We start from the raw sequence: 19,586 nt of genomic DNA, 5'->3' as shown, positions 1-19,586 counted from the left end.
AGTAACTTCTCACTGGCAGAACAGGAGAAAAAAAAATCCAACAAACTTCTGAGAAACACAAGTTAGCAAAACCCAAACCATCAGTGTATTATCAACATTACTCTCATTCTGAACCCAAAACACAGCACTAGAACAGCTCCTGAGAAGAAATTAACTCTATCCCAGCCAAAACCAGGAATACAAGTCTGATGAGGTGCACTGAGGGAGCTGGGAAAGGAGCTGAGCCTGGAGCAAAGGAGGCTCAGGGGGACCTTGTGGCTCTGCACAACTGCTGCCAGGAGGGGACAGCCAGGGGGTCAGGCTGTGCTCCAGGGAACAGGGACAGGAGGAGAGGGAACAGCCTCAGGCTGAGCCAGGGGAGGCTCAGGGTGGATTTGGGGAAATTCCTTCACGGATAGGGTTATCTAGCCTGGCACAGCTGCCCAGGGCAGGGGTGGAGTGTCCATCCCTTGAGGGATTCAAAAGCTGTGTGGATGTGGCACTTGGGGACATGGGGAATGGGTGGCCCTGGCAATGCTGGGGGAGTGCTTGAACTCGATGATATCAGAGGGCTTTTCCTAGATGATTGTATGATTCTATTCTATGATTACGGAGGATGAAGTAAAGAGTGCTAAGAACAACTTGGAAAGAAGGAAATCTTTGATGCTGAACTGTTAATCTCTATTTTGCTAGAAATTCTGTAAAGATATTTCTAAGCTCTTCCTTTTCCTAAAAAAAGAAAGGAAAGGAACTCAGACTGTATTTTAAGCACATACCTAGTAATGCCATTTCTGCTGCAGTAAAAAATTATTTAATAAGCAACAAGAGTAAGTAAAATATCTGCAGCATAACTCCAGATTTGAATTATTGCAGAAGGCCATTCCCACTTAATGAAAACACCAGGAAAATACTTATAGTCAGGAAAAACAATATACTGCACATAAAACCATCTGCCTGAGTCTTGTAGTGAACAAAGAGCGCTCTCTCTCAAGCTTTTCTGAGGAACAACTCCAATTATTTGTATCAAACCAAAATTACACCATTTCCATTTGATATTCAGACCCCAAAAGAGGCACACAAGGTTTGATGTGCCACCATGGAAACACTAAACTGGCAGATTTTGTTCCATTTGTGAAATAATACCCATTTCTCTCACAGTCATTGTAAGGCTATGGTGGGACACAAGAGTCAGTGTGGATCAAGGAATCACACACTGGTTGGGGCTAGAAGGGACCTTATATCCAGTTTCAACAACCCTGCCATGGGAAGGGACACCTTCCACTGGACTAGACCAGACACTGGACTCCCTGACAAGGACGTTTCAAGGACAGATAATGAAGACAAGACAAACAGGAGGCAAGAAACGAGATGAACTGTGCATGTGAGAACCCAGAAGAGAAGTGCAGTAGAAGACACCAGAGGTATACAGTAAATCAGTGTAAGAAAGCTCAGGATGAGATCACAGAACAGAATCATGGAATGACTTGGCTTGGAGTGATGTTAAAAGGTCATCTAGTCCAACCCCTCTGCCGTGAGCAGGAACACCTTCAACTAGACCAGGTTGCTCAGAGCACTGTCCAACCTGCACTGGAATGTTTCAAGGCATGGGCTATTCGCCACCTCTCTGGGAAGCCTAGTCCAGTGTTTCACCACCCTCACCATAAAAAAATTTCTTCCCTAATCTAGTCTTAATAGACCCTCTTTTAATTTAAAGTCATCACTCTTTGTTGCACCACTGCAGGCCCCACTTAATGTCTGTCTCCATCTTCCATCAAATCTCCTTTTAAGTATGTAGAGATCCCAGCAAGGTCTCCCTGGACTGTTCTCTAGGCTGCACTTGATTATATTTAACTAAACCTCAGAGAAAAATCGATTATACTATTCACATCCTCACCCTCACAAATGCCCAGTGTACTGGGAGCTGGTCTGGGTGACATCACTTGTGTCCCACAGACAGGACAAGACGTGCTGCTTCTCAGGTCCTCACCACATCTCCTCCCTTCTTTCCAGGAGGGAAATCCAGAGACAAACAAACCTGGTTTAGAGGGCTTATAGATCTTTGATACCCTGTAGGTCCCAACAGCTTTTTGGGTTCAGCTTTGTTCCCCTCACATTTCTGACCTTTTAGGCCAAACTGATAGCCAATGCCCCCACATCCTCATTTGAGCCTCTCAGTGCTGCTACACCAGGACAAGGAAAGGCAGAGGTGACAACACAAGCCATGCCTCCAACTCCTGTCCTGCTGTTTCTTGTGCTTCCACATCCTTATTCCATTCAAATCTGTCTTAGTACTCCTTATAAATCACGACAGAACTGATCAACAGAGCTGCACAGAGGACAGAGAGATGCAGAAAGGGGAAGGAGAAGGCAAAGGGGAAGGGGAAGGTGAAGAAGGGAAGAAGGGAAGAGAAAGAAAAAGGGGGAAAGAAAAAGGGGATAAGGATTATTGGGATATGTGCTTACAAGGCCACAAATATTATTACATCTTCTGTACATAAAGGTACACTGGTGATAAATACCTGTGATAGATAGGTGTGCTGGTAGACAGATTTTTTGAAAGATAAGAAAGCACGGATGTGAATTAAAAACATTCACTAGAAATTGTCAAAATAGCTCAAACTGTGTGCTGAAAGACAACTGCACAATCTGTAAATTAAAGAGCTGTGTTACGAAATGCAGAGAGAAGGAAAGAGAAAACCCAGTTTACTTGCAATTCATTAGCTTTGCAAAGGTTAACAATGCTTGGAATATAATTTCTCCTCTGGCTCTGATTCTAATGCAATATTAATGACCTTGGAACTTCACTGTTCTACCCAACCTTTATCCACTGACATTTTCTTAGCTTAAAATAAAACATTAATGTCGTACAAATTAAGGGTAACACACAGCCTGCCTGGCTTGGTGCTGAACTCCGAATCCAGAAGGAGCTCCAAAGAGTCCAACAGCACCTCTAACTGTGAGGCACAGCCCTCTGAGCACAGCAGCCAGCTCCAATGAAATGGAAACCAACCCTCTGTCCTGCTCCACACTGTCTGGTGTTGTTTGAATGACCAGCTTCCTGCTTCTCCATACCACTGTGCTTCTCACAGGCAGCCCAGCCTGGGATATCACAGACACTCAGCAGCATTGGAGTTTGGCAATCCAGCTTTCCTGCTGTAAGGACTGGTTTGACCTAAATCATCTCAAATGTCAGCAATGAAACTGAAAATCCCCCATTTCCCTCTCAGGTTCTCCACACAGCTCAAGACACAGTTGATGCCTCCAGGTGCACAGCAGAAGAGCACAGTTAGTATGGGGTTACAACCAAGGGGAGGAAGTGGCTTCTAGAATATGGAAATGTGCCACAATACCTCCAGCTCAGAAAGATTTCCCAAATTCATAGAATCACAGAATGGTTTGAGTCAGGAGGGATCTTAAAAATCCCCTAGTTCCAACCCCCCTTCCAATGTCCCAGGCTGCTCCAAGCCCTGTCCAACCTGGCCTTGGACCCTTCCAGGGATGGGTCAGCCACAGCTTCTCTAGGCAACTCCTGCATTTCCTGCAGAATAGCAAAATAAAGCAACACCCTTAAATATGCACACAGAAAGTCACTAAACATCTGTTTCCAGAACAACATCTCTTTATGTCTCCCTTACACCTAAGAAAGTGATACATATCCCAGTTTTTGAGTTTGGTGTTAGTGTTACCAACTGGTTTTAGGTTTTCACAAAGCATTTTCTTTGCTCTATTTTAGGGAGAAAATTCTCAGCCAAGTCTTGCTCATTAACAGCACAGGGGGCTCTCAGATATTACTTATTTATGGTCTGCCTTGGATCCAACAGTAATTATGAAATGTGCCCTAGAGCATTAAAAAATGCAAACGTTTCAATAGTTTCCCCTACACCCAGTGAGATGAATCACACTGTTTTAATCCACTGGTTAATTAAGGAGTTATAGTGACTGTGAAATAAAACACTTGGAGAGCAGCTTAGGAGAAGTGGAAAATCAAAGAATTTCTCACACATTTTAAGTGCTTAATTGGAAAACACCTATAAACTGTCTTCTCCCAAATCCATACATTCTTATTCCTCTGGCTTTTTAGGATGTTAAATAATATTGCAACATTACTTCTCAAGGAAATCCATGTGATGGAGGAAAGGAAAATCACTGGTAACTCTTCAACTTGCAACTTTTGGACATGTATGTTCAGCTGCATGTGCTCATTGAGACACATAATGCACTTATCTTCTGCTTTACACTGGGGTTGGAATCATGGAAGGATTGGAGTTGGAAGGATCCTTGAAGACCTTCTCATTCCAACCCCTGCCATGGGCAGGGACACCTTCCACTATCCCAAGTTGCTCCAAGCTCTGTCCAACCTAGCCTTGGACACTTCCAGGAATCCAGGGGCAGCCACAGCTTCTCTTCAAATAATTAATCTGGAGCAATCTCTCATACTGAGGCATTTAAAGCCTCATATGCAGATGTAGCTGGGTCTGTGAAGTACTAATGGACAGTTTTTGTAGTGCAGATTTATCTTATACCATTAGGAAAGAACTAAGGAACCAACTGCTTCCCTATTCATTTTCCTAATAAGCAATTACCCTGCCACAAAGATTTTTAAGGAAGACCTTGACTGTGATTAACTCAGCAAAACAAATGCTTAAGTCTGAGCCAGGAGTAACCACTTACTTGGTTCCATTTGCAGGAAGGCAGTGGTTCAAACTGCTCTGTTTCCCAGGGACTGTACTAAAGCAGATTCTGCTCCCTGAAAGTTCCACATAAACCACTTGTCTGATGGATCTGTCTGGAGCTTCTTGCCTTAATTAAATTTAGTGTGAAATCTAAAGCAAGATATTATTCCCACTGCTCATTTTATACCAGGCATAATATTGCCTACTTTAGAACATGTTGTAATATCTGCAGTAGTGTTTACTCCATGTCAATCCCTCCTGAAGGACTTCTTATCGATCAAGTATTGGCTTATACTTCTGCAGTATTAACAGTCCCTAAACCAGAGGCCAACATGCTGGATTTTGAAGCCTTGAAGAGTGGCTGCAGTGCTTTGGGAAGTGTTTCACCGCTTTGGTAGGGCTGTGTTTTTTGGAGGACAGAAGAGGAAACAAGTATTGAAATGGCTTCTGTTGGTTCCTGCTCCAAGGGAATCTTGAGTTCACTTTACACTAAGAAACAAACCTAAGGTAGTGTAAAAAAACCAGAAGTATTTGGCTTCTATTGTACTGTAACATATGTTTGTATTTAACTTGGCACACTTTCAGGGTTCAGTTTAAAATCAAAAGGTGGTACCTAAAGAGTTGGCAATTACTCCAGACTTAACTCTTTGCAGAATAACTTCCCTAATTTATGACTGGTGTCTGACGAGGTGTGAAAATCTGCAATAAGTCACACATTATCTGTATGATGTGGGAAATCAGTGTTTTCTGTATCATCTCAAAAGGAACTTCTCCTTTTCCAAAAGCCTCTCCCAGCCCCATCCTCCCTTTCCCTGCATGCACAGGACAAGATGCATTGGCAAAGAATGGGCAGACAATTAATTTTTGTAACATAATTCCTAATTAAATATTTTAAACAGAAGAGTTCCATTTTTCAGGTTGTGCTGTAAGCAGGATGTTTAAGTCAAAAAACAAACCAAAAAGAACCCAAACAATGAAGCCCAAAACCTAAAGAAGAAACATTTAGATGTCTTAAATGAAAAGTACCTGAAAAATGTCACAAAGAACTGCACCAGGTCCATGAAGTTGCTGTGCTGTGAGAATGCTATCTGCAAAAGAAAAGCAAATGCTTTCTGTTACTTACTGGAAAAAAAATTCGTATTTCAAGATATTTTAAACAGGTTAAAAATGACAAAAGCATCTTTACTCAGATCAATTCGTACTTTTTGAACACAGTTTTTGAAAAAGAACAGAAATATTCTGAGGGGAAAGTGAATAAATTATAACTCCATACTGTTTTGAAAACATATATCCCAAAAATGAAGCTGAACAAGTAACTATCTCTCCCTGCCATGTTCCAAGGAACATTTTTCAGTGCACATTGAAGAAAACACTGCTTCAAAAACTTACAACAGAGGTTTCACAGAGCTGCAAATAATCTTTAATTAGAAGTGAAAATCTTTAATTATTGTTTACACAGAAACCCAAAATTCAGTATTTATATTTCAAACAATATCCAGACAACAAAATCTCCTTGAAAAAGGAACTTACACCAAGAGCTGCAAAGAGGCACGAAACACAGAAGATGATAGATACTGTGAAAACAGCTATGGCATTCATCTTAGCTCACTGCCCTGCAATCCAACAGCAGAGAGAAGGGAAAAACAACGGAATATTTGGGACAAAAACCAGAGGGAAGAGGCTAACAGGAAACTGGGAGGTGGTTAGAGGCAAAAGGGAAGATTAGGGAGCCTGGGTAAAATAACAAAGTGGAGGGGAGGCGAGCCAAGAGAAAAGCAACTTGTGCAATATTAGGAATCAGAAGTTCTTTCCAGGTACCTCCTATTTCCTCTGCCTATCAATCTCTCAGCTCCACAACTGGGTATTAACTCTTTCATGAAGCAACAGAATTTATTTCAGAATTAAAGTGAAATCTGACTGACAAAAGCACTGACAAAAGCTTTTTGTGGATATTAAATCCATTTCTGACATAATTTGTTGGTTTTTTCCCTTAATAAACAGTACTTATGGTAACATTAGCATAAAAATAAATCCCTCCTCCCAGCAATAGCCTCATCCCAAAATTCATGAATATGTGTAAAGTGAGTAATTGCTTGGATTTCTGTTGTTCTGGAACACTTTCTATGATTATATTTGCTTTAAATATCCATTGTAACTTGGTACAGGAGCTGCCCCAAATAGTTTTCTTCTAAATATATTGAAATATTTTGAAGTTGAAAGTTCCTTTGCAGTGCACAACCACTGTGTGGCTGGAAAGTGAACTCCAAACCTGCACACCAGATGCTGCAACCGCAATAGTCCTGCCTACAAAACGCAAAAAAACACAGAGTTTCTTGTTGACTTTTGCTTCTGAAGGAAACTTCACAATAGTTTTCTGATTATAAAAAGACAGTGAGCAAGATTTCACTTTTTATGTAAAAAATCAGTGCCTCATAACTAAGGTGGTATAATATTTGCATAAATGGATATTCTGGATAATATTCTGGAATGTCTTTAAGGCAAAGATAACCCTTACTAAAACATCACATCCCAAAACACAAACATGTAACATGGCCAGTATAAAAATAATTACTTTTCTTATTATTTCTGAGAATAACCATGATGCTGAATGCCTATAAGAGATGCATTTCAAAATAAAGCCCTTGTTATGTATCAACAATCCTTTAGTAGAAAAACAAAATTAAAAGCACAAAGGAATCATCAACGGGTCAGTTCTCTGTGGATGACCATCAGGATCAGTTTCTGTGATGGAAACCAAAACTTGCTCCCATCAGAAGAAACAAAAATCTGTTAATTTTAAAATAAGAGAGATTCTATGAAAGACTAATGAAACTCTTAGCAGAGAAGTGCTTTTCATTTTTAAATAACAATTGCAGGAAACAAATAAAACAAAAACCAAAACCAAACAAAATTAAAAAAAAAAATTAGAAAGGAAGATTTATGTTTATTTCACCCAAAAGCCTTAAAAATGCTTTACCAGTGGTGATTCTTTTCTCTACCTGTTGGAGTTCTTCTCCTGTAAATCCCAACTGAGGACCTGTACCTCACACATGGATTAAAAAAAACCCAGGTTGTTTCTACAATTTATTCCTCACAAGCTGAAAATACTTTGTGCCACCAAACCTGACCAATCTGTGTCACAGGCAATTTGGTCTCATAATTGTTAATGGTTTGCTTACTTAGGGCTTAATTTCCCCTAATATAATCTGTTCCCAGGACTTAATTAATTCAGTTACATTGAAAGTTTGGTTGGAAATAGCTGTTGAAAGTAGGCTGTTCATTCTGGCTCCACGAAAAATATGGCACCAATTTCTTAGCAGTCCGGATTTTTAATTAAGTTTAACTGACGGTAGAAGATTCATTTATCCATTCTCAAAAAACTCATTTTGTACCAAAGGATGAAGCAGTTTAACTGCAGGAAAGCTCTGTGTAGCTCAAGCTGGGGAGCTGGAAAGCCTCCTGCAGGTACAGGGCAGAACCTCAGCTCAGCTGCAAAATCACACCACCACTTTCCTATCAAAGAATCCCAGAATTGTTTAGGTTTAGGCTCTGAGACCATCGAGTCCAATGTGCCCCCAGCACTGCCCAGGTCACCACTGCCCCATGTCCCCAAGTGCCACATCCACAGTGCTCTGAAATCCCTCCAGGGGAGGATTGGACTGGGGACTCCAGCCAGGGCTGGACAGCCCTTCCCAGGAAGAAATGTTCCCTAATCTTCAACTTAAACCTCTGCCTGGGCACAGCTGGAGTCACCCTCAGCCACTGTCACCCAGCATGCCCTTCCTTTTTCCATGGAGCAGCCACCTGACTCTTCCCAAGCCACACACATCATTTAAGGAAGTTTTATACCTTGTATAAAATAACACAGCACCCTTAGGTAGCTAAAACCAGATACTTAATTATGTTAATTCCAAAGAATATTATGAAGCTTGTGCTTATCTTATCTGAAAAGGTACTTTGGAGGGCACAATCATCTACCAATTTTCCTATTGCCACATCATTTGAAGTATCAAAAAAATCCACCTGCTTTCCAGAGCACCAGAAATAGCTGGCTGTATGGACTAACAAAAATGTGTAATGAAGAGCTTTACATTTTTTATCATTAGATTAGCATAAAATATGAAGCCAAGAAGAAAATTTGGCTTCTTCTAACCAGCCAACATCAAAAAATTGCACTGGTTTTGAAATCAGTACACACACATTTCAAAGGAGTTAATGGAAAATTATTTGGCCACAAAATAATATAAGCAAAGGAAAAGTGTATTTGAACCCAACTGACATTTCAGTAACAGCTGGTATTTCAAACTCAGAATATTGCTGGAGCTAAACTACAGCCTGTGACTGACAGGAATTTTGAAACACAAATTAGGACAAATACATATCAGGATTTGGTTTGCACAGTTTGTTCTTCAAGATGTATATAATTTTGAGGCAACGATTTTGTGCAAAAGTAGGTGAACTAATACCTAAGTTCACCTTAAACCTGTACATGCAACAATACCTAAAATTACTTAAACCTCTATTCTTGTGATCCACAAGTGCTCTGAACTCATTAAAAGCAACTTGAGTTTCACATACCACAAAGAAAAATCAGTCCCCAACCAAATAAAAAATTATGTATGAATTTTGTGCTAAATCCAGCAAGAACCAAATTTGAGTAACTCTTCTCATATAACAATAATAAACAGATGTACAGGTAATTCATCACAGCATAACTCCTTCCACTTGTGCTAGAAGTTAGTGATATTATAGAGGAAGCCAAACTATTCACCACAATGGGATCAGGACAAACTCCCCAAACTCAAACGATTTCCAATATTATGCATAATATTAGCACCCCTAATCTAAAATTAACGGAAGAACTGCTAATGAGAGAGTTGGGATTGTTGGAGAAGGCTCTGAGGAGATCTTCCAGTGCCAGAGTGGAACTGGATGGGCTTTAATTTAATTTTTCACCCAAACGAATCTGGAATTCTGTGAATGTATCAAAGAATATTGCAGGTATAGCAATTTCATACCATAATTTGGTACATTTTGGGTGTCTAAACACTTGAGAAAACATGGACAAGCACAGAAAATAGTGTTTCTGCAACTTTTTTATCTTGGTAACAACTCGGGATTATTGATGCATTATATTTCTATCTTCCTTCACAGCTATATGAAGTGACTAAATTCCCACCAGTGGTGCCTTCCTTTTCATCCCTATTTCATATTAGGGATGAGAAAAAAGAGAAATTAAAAATCATATTTTGCACAGGACATGCTCCTAGAACACAACTGTGTAAAAAAGAAAAATAAAAGTCTAATTAACTTCTGAAACCAGAGAGGACCAGCAGAGACGGTGCAATGTGAAAGTGGCTCCTGGAGCTCAGAGCTTGCTGTGAATCCAGAAGGTATCAAAAGGTCCTACTGCTACATCCATTAACCCCACCTGGCAGGTGGGAGAATGCTACAGCACTTGAGGTTGGAAAGTCTACAGGACCACACAGAAATTTAGAGATTTTTGGGCTGCTTTTTGCTTTTCATTTCAATTTAGCAGCAGCACCAAAGTTAACAAACAAAAAGCAGCAGGGAAAAGCAGAAGGCTGGGAGCTCCACAGGCTTCCAGGGAGAGAAAGCCATGAGCCAAATAAGCTGCAGGTGACATTTATGCACATCTTCCTCTATTTCTTCCCCAAAACTCTACTGTCTTGTCTCTTTTTTCCTATGGTTAGAGGCAAGGATTCAATCTGACCTTGGAGAATACAGACAATGCTAACTGGACGCCATGGCCTGAATGCTGAGTGCCTGTGCCTTCATCAAAGCACCTGCTGGAAAACAAGGGGGTTTAAGTATTCTTGAGTGATGCCAAAGTCATCAAAACATTCATTTTGCCCTCTAGGATAATGCTGGGGGGAAAGCTTCTCTTCTGCTCAAGAGTATCATCATTCCCTGTTCCAGTTCTCCTTTAAGCACAAACACAATGTGCTCTAATGACACACATGGCCAAAATCCATGTTGATCTTGGTGCTCTCCACTCCAGAGCAGCAGTGAGCCAACTCTAAGAGCCCTGGCGGTGAGCTTTCAGGGAAGAATGAGCCAACATGGCAATACAGCTCCACCACCTGAACATGGTCTCAGTTCTGCCACATGCTGCTGCTTCCTGGGTCCTGTAAACATCTTCAACTAGCCATGGAAGTCGTTAAGGCAGCAGACAGCTAATCACAGCCATGAAGGGCAAAACACCCTTCAAAAACACCCTTCAGAAGCTGTGACTGTGGAGCTGACCCTGCCCACTGAGGGATGGGCAAAGACAGCAGCAACCTGGGATGAGCCTTTTGTAGGAAGGTAGCTCTTAAATCATCTCAACAATGTCAGTTCCAAGGAACACTTTCCAGAAGAGAGCATTTGTTCACCTCTACAGATGATTTATAGGATCTGGGCCCAGATTAAGACATTCAAATCCAGGATCACAGCAGTATTCCTATCAGCCCTTTACACACAATGGAAACCTCATCTGAGATTCAGTTGACCAAGGCAGGTGCCTAAAAAATGATTACCTGACCAGCTCCATAAGAGAACCACAAACACTGAGGCACACAAAGAAATCTATTTGTAGACCTCTACATTTAGATAGTTTAAATTTCCCTGGTGTATCCTTGCCCTTGATTTCATGGATGGACTAGAAGCTCCATTTGTTGCCTAAAGAGGGGTAAAAGCTATTGCAGCTGCACTGGGACATCTCACCTGGCTTCCAGCTGCTGCTCCAGAATCACAGAATGGGCTGGGGTGGAAGGGACCTTAAAGACCATCTCATTTCAACCTCCTACCATGGACAGGGACACCTGCCAGTAGACCAGGTAGCTCCAAGCCCCATCCAACAGCTTTTGGGCGAATCCACACCCCAATCACACCACGGAAGCAGCAGTACATTCTCTTTCAGAGGCACCACAGATCTCTATTTTAAATGAATGGCAAAACTGCACCCAAATTTGGAGATTCGGAAGAAAATTTAACCTGATCCACATGGAGAGACTCTCTAGATAGAAAGTTAAACCTCAGGTTTCAGAGAAGGAAGGGTCTTAACAGGAGTTAATTGTAACTTGAAAAACTCTGACACACAAGTTGGAGTGGAGCATGACTTGGAGGTGGGAGATTCCAGAGAATTTGTAGTACACCTGATGCTGCAGGTGTGGACATCAGAACAACACTGGAAGGAGCTCTAAGGTCTCCCTGGAACCTTCTCTTCTCCAGGCTGAACATCCCCAGCTCCCCTTCTGTCTCCAGAGCACAGCTGGAGCACCTCCATGGCCACCCCTGCATCAACTCATCTACTGAACAGTTCACCCATCAAATCCATCTTTCTCCAAATCAGAGAGAACTTGATACAGCTCAAGAGGTTTTCATGCTCATACTTGCATGCTATAAGCAGCAAAAATAAAATCTTCACTCAAATTTGATTTTCACACCTACTACTCTGAGTCGCCCTGCTTCTGCATAAAGGATGAAAGAGATGAATGACTTACACCTCACCTGCTGCAATATTAACTGAGCCATTGGGCTTTATGGCACAAACACTTGCTACTGTGCAAATATAAAACCTGGTTCGCTTCTGAACTTGTTCTGAGATGAAAATCGATTTATATTCCAACACTGTGCTGCCTTCCTGCAGTAGTCACAAATTGTCACTTCTCAGCTAATTGGCTGCAGTCAGCACTTGGCTCAGAAATGCCAATTATACGTGTTTTGTCTCCCTATGTGAACTCTCTGATGTTGTGCAGAGCAAACACAGGCATGACTGTCTCTAAATTAAAAATAGTACTTAAGATGTGGTCCCAAATTTCCCTGCATCCCAGAAATTATCACACAAATCTGACAAATGAGAAATATTTGTTCAATAAACAGCCGGGGGCTGAATGGTGATGCTCATCTAAATTTAAAGTGCACTAGGAAATAAAATTCTGGAAAGTCCTGTAATTGAAACAGCAAATGCAGTTCAGACCCTGAACACCTCTGTGTGACAGCAACGTGTCCCAAAAAAAGCCAAAGCAGGGCCAGAAAAACTCAGTTCTTGTGAATCCTCAGTGAATTCTCCTGAATTCTTCTGAATTCTCTGAACTTCTCAGCTCTTCTTTTGGGCCACTCCCAGCAAGAAAAACATTGAAAGGCTGGAGGTGTCCAGGGAAGGGAATGGAGCTGGGAAGGTTCTGGAGCCCCAGTAGAGGCTGAGGGAGCTGGGAAAGGAGCTGAGCCTGGAGCAAAGGAGGCTCAGGGGGACCTTGTGGCTCTGCACAACTGCTGCCAGGAGGTGACAGCCAGGGGGGTCAGGCTGTGCTCCAGGGAACAGGGACAGGAGGAGAGGGAACAGCCTCAGGCTGGGCCAGGGGAGGCCCAGGGTGGATTTTGGGGAAAACAGCAAAAGGGCTGTCCAGCCCTGGCAGAGCTGCCCAGGGCAGTGATGGAGTGCCCATCCCTGTAAGGATTTAAAGCCCTGTGGATGTGGCACACAAGGCTCAGTGGTGGCAGAACAGTTGAACTCAATGGTCTTAGAGTGTTTTCCAACATAAATGATTCTGTGATCCTGCAACTGCAACAAGTGTTCTGGAGACAAGGAATCTCTGAGGTACTTGGAAAAAGTGGTCAAAAATAAAGATCCTAAATCTTGAGAAAGCAAGTCACCAGCAGGAAAACACTCCAATCCTCTGAGCTCCAGGGCCTCAAGCACCTCCCTCCAGTCCCAGCCGCTTGGGTGGATGCATTTGAGAAGGATCCCACTGCATATGGGAAGGATCCCACTGCATTCAGGAAGGATCCCACTACATTCAGGAAGGATCCACTGCATTTGGGAAGGATCCTTTTCCCTAGCTTTGTGCCAAGCAGAGCTCTGACACCATCTGCATGCAGGCTCAGTTACATTCGGCAGCATCCCAACTATTTCTGGAGAGTTTCAGCACAGAAAAAATTAAAACTTTAGCACCTAACAGCTCAAACTCTCACTCAGATCCTCAAAGTCCAGTAAAAATGAGCTTTACGGTCTTCTGAGCTTAAAAGGAAAAAAAGTTGTTTCCCTAAAGAGCTGGTGATGTAAGTACACAAAAAGGAATCAAGAATAAAAAGAAAAACAGCCAAAGACGTATTTGCAAGTTTATTTTTTTAGGCTTCAAAAAAAGCTGACAGATGGAAACAGGCAAAACCTTCTGTCTTGGATCATTTCTGACCAGGCAAAACAGGGGAATAAATGCAAGACAGTGTTCAGAGCTGCTGTGGTATTAATGTGGAAAAGAAGAATTCAGGAGGCCTTCAATTCTAAGGATCATATCGGATGAGAAATTTAACATGTTTATCAACCTGTAGCAAAAAACTCTGCAGTATGCCAGCTGCAGGAATCTCTACAGAAATTTTAAGGATTTTTCATCTTTAATAAAAGAAAGTGTAAAGTAAAATAAGTGTATAAATATTTATACATATTACATATAGAATCATAAAATGGTTTGTATTGGAAGGGATCTTAAAGATTATCTAGTTCCAACACCAAACTAAAGATATATTTATGTAAATAACCAAATTAAAATACCTCTGAATGAAAGCATTCTCAAATTATTACACAATACTGAAGCCACAAGTTGTCTCAAACCTGGTGTGATGTCTTGACCTGAAGTGGCAGTAATTAAAACACCCGAAATTTACTTTAAACAAACTACATAGCTTCAGGATCAGTGTTAAAGAGCCATGAAGTCAGAATCATAGGGCTGGGCTGTTTTATTCATCACAGATTTTTTTTTTGGAGAGCCTTGGCTATGATTTGGTGTTCAAGAAATCTTAACGTGAAAAAAAATAATCATGCTGGGTAGGGCGAAACGAACAACCTCTCTAAAAGCTCTTATATTTGCATTAAAAAGGTCAGGTAGTCACTGTCTATCACTAAAAGATTTCTGGAACATGTAATTCACCATTTTGTCATGAAGAATAAAAGTAAAATACTGGAGTGACAAATCAATCGATGGTATTTACTTCAATCCTCATTCAAAATATTAATGTGATTTATTGATACTTTGGGTCCAGGTGTGGGAAGTTGGATGGTGCTAATCTCACATGAAAAACAGACTGTTTAAAGAAACAGCTATACATGACACCTATAACTCAAAAAAAAAAAAAAAATTAGGAGAGAACCAATTTAGGAAAAAAAACCCCTATGAAATCCCCAATCATCCCATAAATTATTCCTATACAGGACTGTGACAGTACTACCCTGCCCTGACCCCAGCTCTTGCTTGCCAACATTGCTGGGAGCAACATCTGCCAATACAGTATAAAAAAAATAAATCAAAATCTTGGTAATACAAAGTCAGGAAGACAAGTGAGAGAAAAAGAAGTTTTCAGGACATTCCAGGAATACTTTTTTCTAAAAGCAGCCCTGCAGAGTCAGCTGCAGTTAGCTCAGTGCTGATGTCTCTAGCTTCCCATCTGTGAGCTAAACAAGCCAAAGGCTTTTGGGTTTGTCACCCTTAATTCTGGATATACTTTCCCTGTGGTTTAGCCAGGCTGAATCCACTGTTGCATTCCAGTGTGTGGCTTCTTCTATTTTATTGCCAACACACTTTCCTCACTATTCTTTGATTCTAAATTTCAATTAGCTTTTGTATAAAGGAAAGTATCTTCCCTTTTTGGTGGCTGTAAAAGCTCCCCAGCAATGGCTCACAGCATTTGTTTTCAGAAATACATTTGAATTTGGTGCCTATATTTACATTCTGTGGTGGGTTATGGTGTTTTCAAGACTTATTCATCACAGAAGTACAGCAACTTCAACCACTGACGTCACGCTTTGGACTTTGCTTCCATAGAAAATTAATTCTGCAATTTGTTCTATATCATGCTGCCCAGCCCTGCATTTTAAAAGAGAAAATAAAATCACCTTCCTTAAAATTAAGGTGATCGATACATATGTTACTGTCAGAACTCAAAAAAAACCACAACAAGAAATGCTCCTGGTATTATTAAATATGAACTGCAGGCTGCCTCTCTCTGCTCTCCCATAACTTTTGTTATTTCTGAAGCTAAAGTTGTGCAACAGGAATACAAAGAGACTTCCAGTGTAACATGAAGATATTACAATAAACCTTAAAAAAAGTTATGAAAGTCACTACAGTTCATCCCAAGAAATCCCAAGGTCCAAGATCTCCAAGAGAGCTGGGAAGTCAAGGACCCAGATTGCCAGGACAAGGGGGAATGGCTTCCCACTTCCAGAGGGCAGGGAGAGATGGGCTTTGGGAAGAAATTCCTCCCTGTGAGGTGGGCAGGCCCTGGCACAGGGTGCCCAGAGAAGCTGTGGTGCCCCTGGATCCCTGGCAGTGTCCCAGGCATGGTTGGACACTGGGGCTTGGAGCAGCCTGGGATGGTGGAAGGTGTCCCTGCCATGGCAGGAGTGGCACGAGGTGCTCCTTCACCTCCCTTCCAACCTAAACCATTCCATGAATCTCTGAAAAAAATCCCCCAACGCAGTACCTGGGAAAAGTTTGGCATCAACAATTTTCAGGGTTGCTGAAGCTACAACCTCCTGTAGAAAGGACTGAAGTGGCACCACATCCTGCCAAGGGTTAACTGCCTTTGAGAGAAACCCTCCTTTTAAAGCATTTAAGAAGGTGCTAACAAAAATATTACTTTACCCAAAAGGGAACAACTTCTAAAAGGAGAAAAATGTCATCAGTTGATGCCAAAAATAAGGAAGCAGGAGCAGATAAAACACAAGCAGCTGTTTCATGTTTTAAAGGCCCATTTAACTGTTCTGTTTTAAATCTTTCCATCCCACAGTAGAAGATGTCAGTTTGCCTGTTCTGAAAAATCAGCATGTAATTGCATGTCTCCAAAAGTAATTACATTCAACAGCAAATTTCATCAGATTAACAAATTGATTTATGTTTCATTGTTGGGTTTCAAGCAAACCTCTTACATGGTGAGAGAGCTGCAGGGAGAGAGGCTCAAAAGCATCTGCAGTTACAGCTAAAGAAGGCAAGGGACATCTTTAGCAAACAACTTTGGCATTCCCATGCTTTCACAAGCAACAGAAAAAAACCCCGTTTTTGGAATAAAGGGACCCAGAGAGTTGGGGATGATTTTATCTCTGCACCTACATCTCTTCCTCATTAAAGATGCATGAGGCACATGAGGACCTTGCAGGAAAGTTGTCTAGATCAGCAACAACTGTGATTTCAAGCCCACATAATTATTTTATCAAAGCAATTTACCTATCTGAATGTATTTTATTCTCCTTGGCAACAACGAAGACACTTTTTCTTTACCCTCACCAAAAGCTCTCATTCGATGAGCCTGTGGCTTTTGATTCAAGAATGACACTAATTTAGAGAAAGACTGCAAACCTCAATGGGCCAAGTCCAGTCCTCAGGGGTTATTTAGGCCCTGTAACAAATGACTAATGCTTCCTCCAGAGAGGAACCAGGGAATTACAGACAGTTCAGGCCCTGCTTTTTAACTGTGGATGGTTTCTTCGTTCAATCTTTTCCAATGTATTATCAAAGCCTTTCAGTCAGGCTGCAAACCTCAAAGAGGGAAACACAGAGAGCATCACTGCTGGCAATATTCTTGACACCTGAAAGAGGCTGAAAAGCCTAAAAATAAAAGGAATGTGCGAGATCTGCTGTTTCTCCAGCTTTGTTTTGGGCTCTTCCTCACCTGGCAGGAGCTAAAGGTAGCCCAAAGCTTTCCTTGGCTGTAGCAAACTGTCATCCATCATTTAGCTCTGGAAGAAAACAAATGCTTCCTGAACTACATTAAACATGAATGGCAAGTAAAATTAAAGCTTAATTGAAAGTGGTGCTAAGACTCTTGCCAATGCAGACCACCTGTTTTAGGAGTAATGTTGCCAATAAAACTAGCAGCATGATGGGAAAGAGCATGAGAAGAAGAATTTCAAATCAAAAATGCTTTAATGAAGAAGCTTTACGTTGAAAAATGAGAATTTCTGAAGGTTTCAGTATTTACGTACTGCAGGACTTAACAGTAATGAAACACTGAAATCAATGATGATAAAGATCAGAGCAAGAGCTTTGTCTGAGGATTGTGGAGTCTTCTTAGGAGAGTAAGTCCTGGCAGTTTGTAATATATTGGCTAATATTTCCAACTTAAATAGCCACGTTCAGCATAAGAAAAAACGAGATCCATTCCTCAGTAGAATCTCAGTCTAGTGTGTAATTCATCTTGACTCTGAAATGCAGCTGACACCAGCAGCAGGTGGCTCCACTTGAGGTTTGCCTACATACTAAGACAGAAGATAGCTCCTGGCCAAGGGAAAGACCCATTTCCAACATTACTGCCAGCTAAGACAGATGTGAAGGGAATTTGCTCTCCTACAGACATCTTCAGAATACCACTGGAAACCAGTGGGAACGGTTTCCCAGGTCAGAGGAGGTAATTAGTAACTACAACACAATCCTATGGCAGTTGCAGAGAGAGCCAGAGAAGTCCTTCGATGCCTGTGAAACGACAGAGCTTCGGCTATTCCCTTAGAACAACTCTGGACACAAGAAAAGGTCTTAAAAAAATTAGTAGTCATAGGTCTAATATACAAGGCACTTGAATCCAAGAAAGTGTCAGTTCTGAAAGGTTTACTGGGAGCTCAATTGTACTCCCACATCTATGAGAAATCTCACTTAATGCAGCAGTGCAGCTCTCCACTGGAGCACTAAAATGAGTATTTTCCTTCCAAACTTGGATGCAGTTATCCTGTCAATGGGAATTTAAGAAAAGCAACAGAAGGCAGAGAGGTAGGGGCCCAAAGGAAGGGGGTTCATTAAAGAGCACATCAGTTAATGGCTGACATCTCATTCCTGGGGATGGCACGTGCAGGAGATCTGTACAGAGCAACTGGAGCTGTGACATGTGGAGTTCTCCTATGGAGCTGAGCTGGGAGAGCTGGAGGTGTTCAGCCTGAACAAGAGAAGGCTCCAGGGAGAGCTCAGAGCCCCTAAAGGGGCTCCAGGAGAGCTGGAGAGGGACTGGGGACAAGGCATGGAGGGACAGGAGACAGGGAATGGCTTCCCACTGGGAGAGGGCAGGGATGGATGGGATATTGGGAAGGAATTGTTTCCTGGGAGGGTGGGGAGGCCCTGGCACAGAGTGCCCAGAGAAGCTGTGGCTGCCCCTGGATCCCTGGAGGTGTCCAAGGCCAGGCTGGACAGGGCTTGGAGCAGCCTGGGACAGTGGAAGGTGTCCCTGCCATGGCAGGGGATGGAATGAGATGGGCTTCAAGGTCCCTTCCAATCCAAACCAGTCCGTGATTCGAGGAGTCTGTGTGCCACTACAAACACAGTCACCTGGATCATTATCAAAAGAAAGCACCACAGGACAAATTCTGGTTTAATTACAGCACATTTGAGCCTGTCCTCAGTTTCCAGGTCTCCTGTTAGTTACAGTTTCTGCACTTGACCTCATGACACCTCCTCTGCCAGCTGCCATCAACTGAAGGGCCATGAGTGGTTTCCACTTTCCAGTTGACAATTCATCCTTCAGTGGATGAACCAGAGAACAATTCAACATTTTGAGTGGGTTCACCAATATCTTCCAATCAGGGTAATCAGCATGTTTGGAAATAAAATAATTATGACAACACATGATGTGACTGAGTTAAGCAATTCACAGATGGTCTTTCAGGTCCCTTCCAATCCTGTTCATTCCATGAACTATCTGTGTAGAAAGGAATGAAGATTTAAAGGAGACTATATAGACCATTCTGAAATAAATCAAATAGAGGAAACCAGAAAAAAGTTCGAGAAACTAAAATTGAAGGCAGCAGCGGCAATTTTAGGTATTTTTCCGTTACAGCCTTTATGAAATCTGAGTGGAAGGCAACAATTTAAGTGAGTTGAATGTTTCCCACTGGTTCTCAAATACTCTTCAAACAGTGGGAGCTATACAGTGCTGCTGCAGCCTCTACCACACTGC

At 41.8% G+C, this 19,586-nt stretch overlaps 1 protein-coding gene across 1 annotated transcript in view; it reads right to left on the bottom strand.

Moving 5' to 3' along the window:
* Positions 1-19,586, bottom strand: part of ATRN (attractin) — a 147,024-nt gene that overhangs the window by 36,292 nt on the left and 91,146 nt on the right. Inside the window, exon 25 of the mRNA XM_085059314.1 lies at positions 5,679-5,740. Within this exon, the coding sequence (XP_084915440.1) occupies positions 5,679-5,740 (62 nt within the window). The remainder of the gene's footprint in view (positions 1-5,678; positions 5,741-19,586) is intronic.

The sequence above is a fragment of the Lichenostomus cassidix genome, chromosome 4, assembly GCF_008360975.1.
Source record: "Lichenostomus cassidix isolate B80296 chromosome 4, HeHo_3.0, whole genome shotgun sequence".
Taxonomy (NCBI): domain Eukaryota; kingdom Metazoa; phylum Chordata; class Aves; order Passeriformes; family Meliphagidae; genus Lichenostomus; species Lichenostomus cassidix.
This window is presented reverse-complemented; position numbering and strand designations above follow the sequence as displayed.